At 41.5% G+C, this 15,013-nt stretch overlaps 1 protein-coding gene across 2 annotated transcripts in view; it reads left to right on the top strand.

Moving 5' to 3' along the window:
- The first annotated feature begins 1,447 nt into the window (after positions 1–1,447).
- The window catches only part of LOC108541203 (glutamate receptor ionotropic, delta-1), a 138,485-nt gene continuing 124,919 nt past the window's right edge, over positions 1,448–15,013 (top strand). For both annotated transcript variants that reach the window (XM_017890658.1, XM_017890659.1), the window contains exons 1-4: positions 1,448–1,545; positions 2,990–3,187; positions 6,401–6,725; positions 7,931–8,069. In XM_017890658.1, the coding sequence (XP_017746147.1) occupies positions 1,498–1,545; positions 2,990–3,187; positions 6,401–6,725; positions 7,931–8,069 (710 nt within the window). In that variant the 5' untranslated portion in view covers positions 1,448–1,497. The remainder of the gene's footprint in view (positions 1,546–2,989; positions 3,188–6,400; positions 6,726–7,930; positions 8,070–15,013) is intronic.

Consider the following 15,013-nt stretch of genomic DNA (forward strand, 5'->3'; position numbering starts at 1 on the left):
CTTAAGTGGAACAGTTGGTGGTTCCTTCAGGGCTCCCAGTAGCACTTTTCCACTGGGATTCTTCTTCTCTTCAGGTTAACTAGGGGATCTTATGGATTTTTCCCTGATAACAGTATATACTGCCTGTGGCAGTTTGACCCTTTAGCCCCCTGCTATTTAAATGGTGGTCCATGGATTAGCAGCAGCAGCAGCAGCAGCAGCAGCATCACCTGGGAGCTTGTTAGACATGAATAATCTCAGGCGCCAGAATCACAAAGTGCGTAGAAAATCCCTGGGCCATTTGTGTGGATATCATAGTTTGAGCATCATGGCTTTAATCAACAACAGTGGTTCACAATTCTGGCTGTGCATTAGAATCACCTGGGGAGCTAAAATATTCATCTCTAGTACACTACAGACCAATTACATAAGAGTCTCTGGGGGTAGGACCCAACTTTCAGTACATTTTATTATAAAGCCCCCCTGAAGAGATACTAATATGCAGCCAAGTTGGAGGGCCAGTGACCTAGAAGAGCAGGGGTTTTCAACCTTGGCTGCAGTATCAGGAGCACTCGGGAGGCATTAACTTCCTATGCTCAGGCCCTGAGATCCTGATTTAGTTGACTTGAGATGGGGCTGGGTATCTGCATTTTGTTATGTCTTCTCCATTAATAGTTGAGAATCATTTCCCAGACAAAAGTTTTGTCATTGTATAGACCCTGCAAGGATGCAGGGAGGGAAAGCAGTCTCATGAACAACTGTGTCTCCTCATTGTTTCTGAGCCAAGGTAGGTTCTCCGTGACCACCTTAGGATGACTGTCAGAGATGCATCTGGCTATTGGATACACTCTGCAGGCTTAGGAGAATGTAGCAGATTCAGAGCACATTTACCCTGCCATTAGCCTCTACCTGCCTATCAAGGAAAATGAAGCAGCTGACACCACAGTGAAAACAGGCAGGAAGCTCTTGACCCTGCTTGCCATAGGCACCGGGGTGCAAGGCAAGCTGTGCACTTGAGTGTTTGCTACTTGCTTTACTGCTGAGCCTCATCCTACCCATGGAGGGAGCAATGGCTGAACTCAAGGGCGTTGTGGCCTGGGCAAGCCAAAGGAATAATTAAACAAAGAGGGTATTTTGCAGGCATCACAGTGACATGGCCTCTGTGGGTGAACAGAATAAAACTGGACATAAACATTTGTTTTAGAGACAAGTTCTCACCAGTTGGTTTCATTTTAGCGCTGTGCTGAGCTCTAGAGATCCAGGCAAGCTGAAGGAGGACATGTAACTCTGCTTACCATATGTCTATTCTCTTTAGGGTTTTAAAATGGCTCTGGGTCTCTGGGAACTCCAGGGCACTGCTGTTACCCTACCTGCCTAATTCAGGCTCCCAGTGTAGGAGCCGAGGTCCTAAGGTGTGCATAGGTGCCAGTTCCATCCCTCATAATCTTTATTTCTCCTTCACAGTTGGCAACGTGGGACTCAGAGAAGGGCTTGAATGGCAGCTTGCAAGAGAGGCCCATGGGCAGCCGCCTCCAAGGATTGACTCTCAAAGTGGTGACTGTCTTGGTAGGATCATGGGGACATTCTGGGAGCTACACCATCCAGGCTGTTGAATCAGAGGCTGCTTTCTGTTTAATGCTGGGTTTTGGGAGAAGAGAATCTTGAGGAGTGTTGTGAGCTTTCATAAGGCCTTTCATTTAACTAATTGTGTGAATAATGAAAGGAAGAGTGAGATTGATGTTTCTGCCCCAGGACCTCTGTGCTTTCCATAGGAAGTCCCTGAGCTGCTCTATAAAAGGACTTCTCATCCATAGCCTCCTCTAAGGACCAGAGGGGGCCCAGCTGCTCCCCTTGTTCTTGGATGTAAACTGGATCTTGACCCACTACTGGTCCTTAGGAGAGCTGTTCTGGTAGCCAGAACCCCAAGATAGATGCTGGAGGAGGATATTTCCTAGCACCCAACACTACTGATGGGCTCATGTGACACAAGTTCAGAATGAAGACCATTTGGTAGTTGCAACTTTTCTGCATGGGTATCCTGGAATCATAGACTTTTGCATTTGTAAGAGAACTTAAAAGCATCTTCCTTTCAATTGTTTTTTTCACATTTTTATAAAAACTGCAAGAGACGTTACAGATTTGCCTCTTATTGACTGGGTCACACATGCCCAAATGTCCCTTCTGTCCCAGCAGACACTAGCATTCCCTTGGCTCAGAAATCTTTGGCAGCAATATTTGTGCATTCCCTGTTTGCACACCACAAACAAGCTTTACACCCTATTTCCCGACACAACTAAATTAATGAGCTATACTCCCTGGAACTGTTTGCCAAAGGCCCCTTGTTCAGTTTCACACAAGAAGGAAGGGGAATGGTGGTGAGCGCTGAGGCATTTTTCAGATGACCACCTCGCTCACATGTGGCATAGCACAACATGTGCAGGTGTGAGCATGGCATGGCTTTGAACTCGGAACTCTGGGTTTGAATTCTATCTTACCCTTTGGCTTCTGGTCTGGCCTTGGCCAGTTAATCCATATCCACTTTCTAGTATTGCCAGTAGACATAATGCTTTTTCTCTCAACCTAATGTCACAGAACTTTATCACCACTTATTATCCTGGATGAGAAGTTTCATGTTTCTTATGTGGGCCTCGTATAATTTTGGCATATTCTAAGGACAGGGTCCTAACTCTGCATGGATGTTACAAATGGAGGAAGGAAAACCATATTATTCAGGGAAGTAGGGGTTGGAGCAGAGCCTGGGATAACATAACATAGGACAAATGAATCTCCACTCCTCTGTATGGACCTACTGATTGGAGTGATCATCCTGTGCACTGTTCCTTGAGTGTCCATACACGGCTTTTAGAAAAAGGCAGGTAAGTTGAGCCTCCAGTCCTAAATTGGGGAACTGCAAATGTTCTAATCACATCTTTCTCTCTAACAATACACTCGAGATATGTGTTAATGAACCTGTTATTTAATTGGAGAACCTTCATTCTGTTGTCCTCAGGAAGAGCCTTTCGTGATGGTGGCTGAGAACATCCTAGGACAGCCCAAGCGCTACAAAGGGTTCTCCATAGATGTCCTGGATGCACTGGCCAAGGCTCTGGGCTTCAAATATGAGATTTATCAAGCCCCTGATGGCAGGTATGGTCACCAGCTCCATAACACCTCCTGGAACGGGATGATCGGGGAGCTCATCAGCAAGGTAGGTACCCACAGCAGATCCAGGGGGAGGGGCACCCTAGTCTTCCTCTGGGGTAATATCTAAACTTGACCAATTGCACCGTGGAAACCTTGGGACCAGCTAAACAGACCACAGTTACCATTCTCCACACACAAAGGCTCTTTTGTCCTCAAATCCCCTGCTACATCAATTTCTGCTCTTGTATCTCCTCAACCCTGACATTCTGTGTTACCTCCCTGCCCACTTATGTCATTTATTTGAAGTCTGTCATCCACTGTGCCTACTCTGTAGCACACCTTTCAGGGAACCACCCCACATTTAGGGTGAAGCAGAAACCTAGTTCCCACCAGGGGTACTGGTGAGTGCTCATTCTCCTATCCCTCATAGACCACAGGTAGGATATGCATACACATGTGTGTGTCTGCATTGCTATGTGTGGATGGTGTGGTATCCCGCAGGTCCTTATACTCATTTAAATCATACTCTTCTTCCCTCCCGTGGAAACTGCATCCTCATTGAAACTCATGGCATGAGGCCAACTTACCATGTCCCCCTTCTTGTCATCTCATGACCCTGGGTCGTTTCCCCATGATCATTGATCATGATGGCATCTGACTCAAGTCCTCCATCTCCATTATTCCTCCTGCCACCATTCTGACAACTTCTGACATCCCTGTAGACAACTCTGGACTCCCAGTACTTTGACACCCTCGCCTCCAGAGAGCTTTGCTGTGCTACACTCCATTGTTCACCCCCATGCATCTTGTTAGCATCTTACATGTCACCATCACTAGCCCACTGCATGACCACAACAAGTTGTCCTTCTGACTCTTTTGAACCTTTACTCTGACAGCAAAGGCCCTTTGCTTTTTAAATCGGTAAAGGCAGACACTAGGCTTGTCATTCCTCTGATTTCTATTAATCTTTTTAAGAAACAGCTTTACTGTGATAAATTCACATACTATAAAATTTACCCATTTTAGATATACAACTCAATGATTTTTAGTAAAGGTACTGGGTTGTGCAACCTTCATTATGATCTAGTTTTAGAATACTTCCGTCACCCCATTGAGATCTTTCATACCTACTTATAGTTAATACCATTCCCACCCCCAGCCCTAGGCAACCATTAATCTACTTTGTATCTCATAGAGTTGCTTCGGTGAACATTTTGTACACAAGATGTGGTCTTTTGTGTCACACGAGATGTGGTCTTTTGAGTCATACAAGATGTGGTCTTCTGTGTCTGGTTCTTTTCACATAGTGTGTGTATTTGAGGTGCATCCTTCTCTGCGGCTTCTGTGCCTTTCTGATACTGCATCCTCCATGGGTGGCCAGATAAATCCCTCCTCCCTTCATCCCTTGTGACTCCCTCTGTTCTTGACTTTTTTCTTGCACCCTAAGCCTGAATGGATTCTATTATCTATCCTCTTCACTCTGAAATCCAGGTTGCTGCACTCAATTAGAGAAGGAAATTACGAATCTGTCCAGATTGCTGTAGAAACCCTGTGTGGTCTCCAGAATCAGCTGGGCCCTTCAGTACTGCTAGAATCTTTTAACTTGTCCTCTGTTGGGCTCCTTGGCTATGTCTCTCAGAGACTGTTTAAAAAGTTTACCTTTCTTCTTGAGCTACCTAAGAATCTTCTATCCTTCCCAACTAAAAAAAGAAAAGGACTGTACTTCTATATCGGGGAAATAAACTGAGACTTTGGGGCATAAAATTGTACTTCTAATGCCTATGAAATTTACATCTGCAGGCACCTGTCATCTTCCACAGAGGGGAGTGTCCCCTGTCCCCTGTCAGTCTCTCCCACTGTCACAGGACAACCCCTCCACCTGTGTCATGAGTTGATTCCTTTGTGCCTCCTTCGAACCTTGCTCCATAAATTAGTTTACCTTCATTCTGTGTTATAAGCCTATCCTGCTCCACTAAATTTCTTTTTAAGCCCTTAAATATGCTCCAAACTTTCCTAATCCTAAAAATAGTCCCCGGATGTTGGGATTTTTAGAAGAGAGGCAAGAACCAGAGATGCCAGTGTGACAAGTGTAAGAGGAGGGTGTTGATAGGGTCACCTCCATATTTTGTCTTTACTCAAGGTATAGTATTAAATTTCAGTTTAGGACACGAGTATATCTGTCCCTAGCCCACATATTAAACCTTAAAAAAATCATTCCACGTGTGTTTCCCCAACTTGAGCATGGAGGTTGAATCAGTTGTCACTATTGGTCATTCTAAAAGAAACCGGTTCTGCTGATGCCTCCCACTTGGAGGGCCAAGAGCCCAGATCATTATGATGTCTGCCTTTCAGTGCTCTGGTGACTAAAGGAGGACTCTAGGCCCCATTGTCACCTGGCATCTACCCATCCAGACATGAAGCTTGTGATTGCCCCAAACTTGGCAGCTTCATGCTCACAGTCTGGATCCATCTTAATGGCGTTTCTGTCTGTTTTTGAAATGGAAGCCTATTTTGGAAGGCAAACATCTTGGGAGATAATTTTGAGGTCACAGTAGGGAACGTCCACAGAGATTCTTCACACCATGACTTTATCATGGAAGAATCAGCCTGTGGGTCTGCAAGCCATGAATTAAGGGTGGGGGAAGATAGAAGTAAGTAGATGACCCCTTTATTCTTTCAGTATTTTACTCTCTGGCATAAAGTCTACATATAAAACACTCAGTGGCTAATATGTTAATGAAGTCTAACGTAGTTGTAGAACTCACCATATAACTTCTGAAGTGTTTTAGAAAAGAGAGAGATCAATGTGGGATAATAGAGTCTGAGGGGTGTGATGAAGAAATGGAGTGTGCCTCTGGTCTTAACATGTAGGGAGGATGCAGACAGGCTTAGAAGAAGATAGAAGGGCCTTCTTGGTGAAGGGTAGAGGGAAACACAGGGAAAATAAAAAGAAGATAGCTAAAGTTTGGTAGGAAAACAACAAGCAAGTGAAGATAAACTATAATTCATAGAGAAATGAAGATGCTTTACTCGGCTCTTTTCTGTAGAAGTCGTTTCCTGAAGTTTTTAAAAGAGAGAAACTTGTAAGGTGAAGGAAATAGTAACAGACAACTTGGTGTTGGATTTTCCTTACAATATTCAGACTCTCAGGGCGCCAGCTCTCAAATCCATTCCTCTGAACAGAGCAGTTCAAAGGGCAGAAGGTGGACCTTGACCCAGGGCAGAGCCCAACAGTAAGCTGAGGACTGCCGTCTGATGAGATGGCTTTGCCTTTCAGAGAGCAGACTTGGCCATCTCTGCCATCACCATCACCCCAGAAAGGGAGAGCGTTGTGGACTTCAGCAAGCGGTACATGGACTATTCGGTGGGAATTCTAATCAAGAAACCTGAGGAGAAAATCAGCATCTTCTCCCTCTTTGCTCCATTCGATTTTGCTGTGTGGGCGTGCATTGCAGCAGCCATCCCCGTGGTTGGTGTGCTGATATTTGTGTTGAACAGGATACAGGCTGTGAGGGCTCAGAGTGCTCCCCAGCCCAGGCCATCAGCTTCTGCTACTCTGCACAGTGCCATCTGGATTGTCTATGGAGCGTTCGTACAGCAAGGTACCTTTCTGGTTCCCTGATCCTTGAATAGCTTTGGGGGCTTAGAAGAACTTATCCATTGGCAAAGTTCTCAGGTGCATTTTAGCAAAGTCATTTCAAATGCAATTTTACTTAATCTCTAGGACAGTACAAATATCATGTTGCACCAACTTCCCTGAGTAATATCAGAGATAAATTAAATGAAACAACAATAAGGAACTCAACTTCAATTCCTGATTCTCCACTTTAGATAAAATTAACTTTGGAGTTCTGCTTTGCACTTTTCTCCCCTCCTACATTAAAGTGATTGCTATGCACATGAGGTTGTCAATGAAACTGTGAATCTTGCTTAAATTTGATGACTTAATGGGAAAAAAAATCCCAATTGTGTTGCAATCATATAAGCAGTACTCCAGCCATTCTTGAGGTACAAATTCTCCTACCTTTGAGGGGTCCATATGGCACTTCTATCCAGTAGTGAGTTATAGGATTGTGCCATTGTGACTGGAGCAACAAATTGCAAAGTTTCTAATGTGAGTCTTGGTCCTGTTTGCACCATGGCAAATGCTTTGTGAGGTTATGTAAGGAGATAAGCAGTGAGAAGCTCTCTTCTCCTAACACTTTAGAGACCAAGGAGAAATAATTGGCCTCAAAGAGGCTAAACTTCTAACTAAAAGGCTCATGCCATGATTTCTGAAAATTCTGGGGGAAGAAAAGCCATCTAGAGAGGCCTGAATACTAATAAAAGTGATATGGGACATCCCATTTCTGAAGTTTAAAAGAAAGCCAGGGAGCCCTCCACGTAGGAGGTATTTCTATATTTACAGAATTCCCGAGTCTGCTATATATGAATTTGAAATTGGAAAGGGATCTTACATAAGGCTGCAGCCCTAGAAGTTCTTACCACTGTGAGGTAGAATCTCCTAACTGAAAGATTTTGATATTCAGATCCCCACCCTTGGTGTTTTGACGAACTCCACACCACTAGAAGCCCAATCCTAACTTTTCCATATTTTGTGGTCCTCTGCCCCTGTCCAAGATCCATGGTTTTAGGATCCTATCCCAGAATTGGCACAGATGCCCAGAGCCAGCTGGCAGTCACCTCCCTGGTTCCCAGCCCGTCACCAGTGATAGCCTGTGTGCCTGGCTGCAGGGCAGAGCACCTCCCTGGGGATGAGAGGGAGACCAGAAGCCACTGGCCAATCCACTTTTTCTGCCTCCCACAGGTGGTGAATCTTCCGTGAACTCTGTGGCCATGCGCATCGTGATGGGCAGCTGGTGGCTCTTCACGCTCATCGTGTGCTCCTCTTACACAGCCAACCTTGCTGCCTTCCTCACAGTGTCCAGGATGGACAACCCCATAAGGTAAGCCTATTCTTCCTTGATCTGGAGCCAGCAGCTCAGAGAGGCTTTAAAGAGGGTGTAAACCTTTCTAGGGCAGTGTGGTATGATGGAGAGAGCCCTGATCTGCAATCTGATGGTCTCCTGGAATCTTTAGTGCGTGGAGAAGAGCTTCACTCCTGTTGTATTTTATCTCAGGCAAAATTACATAAATGTATAAATTCATTAAATAATATTTCCTGCAAATTTAATGCTGGCTACAAAGCTAAGAAATCAATTAACAAATTACATTTCCTCAGACATTTAAACATTGATTACAAACTTATTTAATAAAATTTTATAAATATTTAGTTAAAATTAATTTAAACCAGAAGTCTAATATGTTTTTTTCAATCTTCAAACACCTTAAAATGATTTTTTCAAAAATGCCAATTACCACAATAACTAGAAACCATATTTCATGCACATTTATATGATTATAAAATTATTGAAACCAAAGACTAAAATATGTCTTCATTTTACAAAATATTAAGATTATGGCATAAAAGAACGAGCTAAATATAGCAAAATAACTCTTGGAAGTGACTTTATTTTATGATCAGATTCTCAAATATAGTGCAAATTATAAAAAAAGAACATGGACAAACTGCATTTGGTTTGGATGTATGGTTGCTAAAGTGGCCATAAGGCATGGATCTGTTGTACACTTCATTGGGTACGATATTGGTTTCAATATTACCTCTAACTTGATGTCTGACTATGGTTTTTTGAGCCACTGCTTTTAGTAACATCTCCTTTAATTCATCACACTCATTGCCATCATATTGGTTCTTTTGATCCATAGCTCTTAATCAAGTCATTTATACTCAACTAGCCTCTATGGGTCTCAACTAGCTGTTGAAAAGAGTTCAAACTCCTTGACTAGGATTCAAGATTCAGTATGATATTGTATAATATCTTTATTAAATTGACATTTTTATTGAGATAATTATAGATTCACATGTAGTCGTAAGAAAAATTGCAGAGAGGTTTCCTAGGATCCTTTACCCAGTTTTCTCAATGGTAACATTTTGCAAAAGTCTAATATTATATCAAAACCAGGGTACTGACATTGATGCGGTTGACTGATTTTATTCACATTTCCCCTCTTGTACTCATCTCTCTGTGTGTCTGTGTATATGCATGTCTGCATTCGGATCTATACTATTTTATCACTTATAAACTTGTATATCTGCACCACGTTAAAGATACTGAACAGATCTATCACCACAAAGATCCTTTATGTTGTTGTCTTATAACCACCCAACTTTTTTCACATTTCTTCCCCTGCCACTCTGTCCCCAACTCTGGCAACCATTAATTGTGCTCCATCTCTAAAATTTTGTCATTTCAGCTTGTGATATAAATGGAATAATGCCTTTTGGCTTTGGCTTTTTCACTCAGCATAATTCCTTAGAGATTCATCCACGTTTTCGTGCATATTAGTAGTTCACTGCTTTGATTATATCACATATACCACATAAGAGTAATATCACATATACCACAGTTTGTCTAACCTTTCCCCCATTGGAGGACATCTGGGATGTTTCAAATTCTTGGCAATTATGAAAAAAGCTTCCATGAACATTTGTGTGCAGGTTTTTGCGTGAGCATGAGTTTTCATTTACATGTGATAAACACCCCAGAGTGCAATTGCTGGATCATATGGCAAGTTCATGTTGGGTATTGTAAGAAAGTATCAAATTGCTTTCCAGAGTGTCTGTACCATTTCATATTTCTGCCAGTGATGTCAGAATAATCCAGTTTCTCTGCATCTTTCCTGACATTTGGTATTGCCATTATTTTTCATTTTACCATTCTGATGGGTGTGGAGTCATACCTCATTGTGGTTTTATTTTGCACTTCCTTAATGACTAATGATGCTGCACACCTTTTTATGTGCTTATTTGCTATGTATATATCCCCTTCCATAAAATATCTGTTTTTAACTTTTCTAAATGGATTGCTTATTACTTTTGAGTTTTGAAAGTTCTTTATATATTTTAGATACTAGTTCTTTGTCAGATATGCGGTCAGCAAATATTTGCTGCCACTCTATAGCTTGTCTTTTCAAACTCTTGTCTTTTCACCATGAAAACGTTTTAATTTTGATGAGGTTCAATTTAGAAAATTATTTGCTTCACGAATCATACTTTGATGTCAAGTCTTTTCCTAGCCTGAGACCCTGAAGATTTTCTACTTTTCTTTTTTACTGAAAATGTTTGTATTTTACAATTCAGTCCACAATCAATTTTGAGATAATTTTATACAGTTTGAGGTTTAGGTTGAGAGCATTTTTTGTTTTGTTTTGTTTTGTTTTGTCTGTCTGTTTTGGTCTATGGATGTCCAATAGCTTTAATACTATTTGTTGAAAAGGCTATCCTTCCTCCATGGAATTGCTTTTGTATTTTGTGAGAAAACGGTTGGGCATATTTGTATGTTATCTAAATTGTCTATTCTGTTCCATTGTTATATATGGTCATCCCTTTGCCAACACCATACTATTGTGATTACAGTAGCCATAGCATAAGCCTTATTATAGGGTAGAGCGATTCCTTCCATTTTAATCTTCTTTGTTAGGATTATTTTAGCCATTCTTGGACTTGCATCTATACATATACATTTTTTCACATTTGTATTTTTTGTTATTTTCAAAATTATCAGCTAAAGGATTTCAGAATTGTATTCACAGCAAATGGACCAACTGAAAAATTAACCATATAACACAATTAATTAAAATTTTCCTATTTAATAATTAATAAATAATAAAGTATCAGTGAATCTAATAGTAGATTGAGTTTGAACCCAGCTCAATAGTTAGTCGGCTAAATATTTTCCTCAAAAAATTGATAAAGTAAGTAGCCATTTACTATTATGTTGATCTTTTGCTAAGTTTACTTATTTTTTCTTTATTGAGGTATTACTGACAAATAAAAATTTACAGCATACAACGTGATGTTTTGACGTTAACAGGGTCTTTCACTGAGAAAAGGTTTTAATTTTGATGAGGTCAAAATTAGAAATTTATTCTTTCATGGATCATTCTTTTTGATGTTGTCTTTGTCTATCCAGAGAGCCTTAGGATTTTCTCTTGTTTTAAAATTCCTAACATTTTTATATTTTACATTTTACATTTCATTCCACAATCAATTTTGAGTGAATTTCTGTATGAAATTTGAGGTACAGGCTGAGGTCTTTTTTTTCAGTCTATGCATACTGATATGATTTGGCTGTGCCCCCACCCAAATCTCAACCTGAATTGTATTTCCCAGAATTCTCACATGTTGTGGGAGGGACCCAGGGAGAGGTAATTGAATCATAGGGGCTGGTCTTTCCCGTGCTATTCTCATGACAATGAGTAAGTCTCACAGGATCTAATGTGGGTTTATCAGGGGTTTCTGCTTTTGCTTCTTCCTCATTTTCTCTTGCCACCACCATGTAAGAAGAGCCTTTCACCTCCCACCATGATTCTGAGGCTTCCCTATCCATGTGAAACTGTAAGTCCAATTACAATTTTTTTTTTGTTCCCAGTTTTGGGTATGTCTTTATCAGCAGTGTGAAAACAAACTAATACAGTAAATTGGTACTGGAAGTGGGGCATTGCTGAAAAGGTACCCACAAATGTAGAAGTGACTTTGGAACTGGGTAACAGGCAGAGGTTGGAACAATTTGGAGGGCTCAAAAGAAGACAGGAAAATGTGGGAAAGTTTGGAACCTCCTAGAGACTTGTTGAATGGCTTTGACAAAAATGCTGATAGTGATATGAACAATAAGGTCCAGGCTGAGGTGGTCTCAGATGGAGATGAGGAACTTATTGAGAACTGGAGCAAAGTGACTCTTGTTATGTTTTAGCAAAGAGAGTAGTGGCATTTCTTCCCTGCCCTAGAGATTTGTGAAACTTTGAACTTGAGAGAGATGATTTAGGGTATCTGGTGGAAGAAATTTCTAAGCAGCAAAGCATTCAAAAGGTGACTTGGGTGCTGTTAAAAGAATTCCGTTTTAAAAGGGAAACAGCATAAAAGTTCAGAGAATTTGCAGCCTGACAAAGCAGTAGAAAAGAAACACCCATTTTTAGAGGAGAAATTCAAGCCAGCTGCAGAAATATGCACAAGTAGCAAGGAGCCTAATGTTAATCCCCAAGACCATGGGGAAAATGTCTCCAGGCCATGTCAGCCCCTCCCATCACAGGCCCAGAGGCCCAGTAGCAAAATATGGTGTCATGGGCTGGGCCCAGGGTCCCTGTGCTGTGTGCCGCCTAGGGACTTGGTGCCGTGTCCCAGATGCTCCAGCCATGGCTGTAAGGGGCCAACATAGAGCTTGAGCTGGGGCTTCAGAGGGTGGAAGCCCCAAGCCTTGGCAGCTTTCACGTGGTGTTGAGCCTGCAGGTGTACAGAAGCAAAGAATTGAGGTTTGGGAACCTCTGCCTAGATTTCAGAAGATGTATAGAAATGCCTGGATGCCCAGGCAAAAGTTTGCTGCAGGGGCAAGGCCCTCATGGAGAACCTCTGCTAGGGCAGTATGGAAGGGAAATGTGGGATTAGAGTCCCTACTGGGGTGTGGAGTCCCTATGTGGAAGTCAAGGAATCAAGAATTGAGGTTTGAGAACCTTTGCCTAAATTTCAGAAGATGCATAAAACGCCTGGATGCCTGCCCAGGCAAAAGTTTGCTTCAGGGGTGAGGCCCTCATGGAGAATCTCTGCTAGGGCAGTGCAGAAGGGAAATGTGGGGTGTGGAGTCCCTACACAGAGTCCCTACTGGGGCACTGCCTAGTGGAGCTGTGAGAAGAGGGCCACCATCCTTCTGACCACAGAATGATAGATCCACTAACAGCTTGCACCGTGTGCCTGGAAAAGCCACAGAGACTCAATGGTAGCCCATGAAAGCAGCCATGAGGGAGGCTGTACCCTGCAAAGCCACAGGGACAGAGTTCCCCAAAACCATGGGAACCCACCTCTTGCCTCGGTGTGTCCTGGATGTGAGTCCTGGAGTCAAAGGAGATCATTTCGGAGCTTTAAATCTGACTGCCCGCTGGATTTCGGACTTGCATGGGCCCTGTAACCCCTTTGTTGTGGCCAATTTCTCCCATTTAGAATGGCTTTATTTACCTAATACCTGTATCTCCATTGTATCCAGGAAGTAACTAACTTGCTTTTGATTTTACAGGCTCACTAGCGGAACACACTTGCCTTGTCTCAGATGAGACTTTGGACTGTGGACTTTTGGGTTAATGCTGAAATGAGTTAAGACTTTCGGGGACTGTTGGGAAGGCATGATTGCTTTTGAAATGTGAGGCCGTGAGACTTGGAGGGGCCAGGAGTGGAATAATATGTTTTGGCTCTGTCTCCATCTAAATCTCAGCTCGAATTGTATCTCCCAGAATTCCCACGTGTTGTGGGAGGGACCTAGGGAGAGGTAATTGAATCATGGGGACCAGTCTTTCCCATGCCATTCTTGTGATAGCAAATAGTCGCACAAGATCTGATGGGTTTATCAGGACTTTCTGCTTTTGCTTCTCCCTCATTTTCTCTTGCCTACACCATGTAAGAAGAACCTTTTGTCCCATCGTGATTCTGAGGCCTCCTCAGCCTTTTGGAACTTTAAGTCCAATTAAATCTTTTTTTTTGTTGTTCTCAGTTTCGGGTATGTCTTTATCAGCAGCATGAAAACAAACTAACACAGATACTTAATTGCTCCAGCACTATTTGTTGAAAAGGCTGTTCTTCTTCTATTGAATATAACATTTGCATGTGCACTACGAAATGATTACCACAATGAAGCTAAGTAACATATCTGTTACCTCACATAGTTATCAGTTTTTTGTGTGTGATGAGAATATTTAAGATCTGCTGTTTTAGCCAATCTCAAATGTATAACACAATTTTATGAATTATAGCCACCATGCTGTACATTATATCTCCAGATCTTATTCATCATACTTAACAAATTCTGTGCTATTTGACAAAAAGCTCGTAATTCCCCCACACTCCAGTCCCTGGCAGCCACCATTTTCTGGCAACCAATAAACTTCCCGTTCCTATGAGTTTGACTCTTCAGATTCCAAATATAAGTGAGATCATTCAGTATGTGTCTTTCTGTGCCTAGCTTATTTGAGTTAACATAATATAATATTTGAGTTAACATAACATAATATCCTCTAGGTTCACCCATGTTGTCACAATGGAAATATATTTTATTTATGTATTATATATATTAATTATATATAATGTATCACATTTATATATTATATGTATATTTAATATATACAAATAATTACATTTATATACATTATGTATGTGTATATATAATCACATGTGTATACATTATATATGTGCATATATATAATATATCACATTTTCTTTGTCCAATTATTTGTGGATAAAATGTTAGGTTGATTCTGGCTGGGTGCAGTGTCTCACACCTGTAATCAAGCAATTTGGGAGGCCAAGACGGGCGAATCACCTGAGGTCAAGAGTTCAAGACCAGCCTGGCAAACATGGTGAAACCCAGTCTCTACTAAAAATACAAAAATTAGCCAGGCATGGTGGCGGGCGCCTGTAATCCCAGCTACTTAGGAGGCTGAGGCAGGAGAATTACTTGAATCTGAGAGGTGGAGGTTGCAGTGAGCCAAGATCATGCCACTGCACTGCAGCCTGGGCAATAGAGTGAGACTCCATCTCAAAAAAAAAAAAAAGTTAGTTCTATATCTTGTCAATTTCTAATAATGCTGCAATGAACATGGTAGTGCAGACAAATATCTCTTCAAGATACTGATTTCATCTTCTTTGGCTCTGTATTAAAAAGTGGGATCACTGAATCATATGGTACTTCTGTATTTAAGTTTTTGAGAAATTGCCATACTGTTTTCCATATTCTTATCATCACTTGTTATTTTTTGTCTTTTTTTTTTTTTTTTTTTTTTTTTTTTTTTT

The sequence above is a fragment of the Rhinopithecus bieti genome, unplaced genomic scaffold, assembly GCF_001698545.2.
Source record: "Rhinopithecus bieti isolate Rb0 unplaced genomic scaffold, ASM169854v2 scaffold_20153, whole genome shotgun sequence".
NCBI classification, from domain to species: Eukaryota; Metazoa; Chordata; class Mammalia; order Primates; family Cercopithecidae; genus Rhinopithecus; species Rhinopithecus bieti.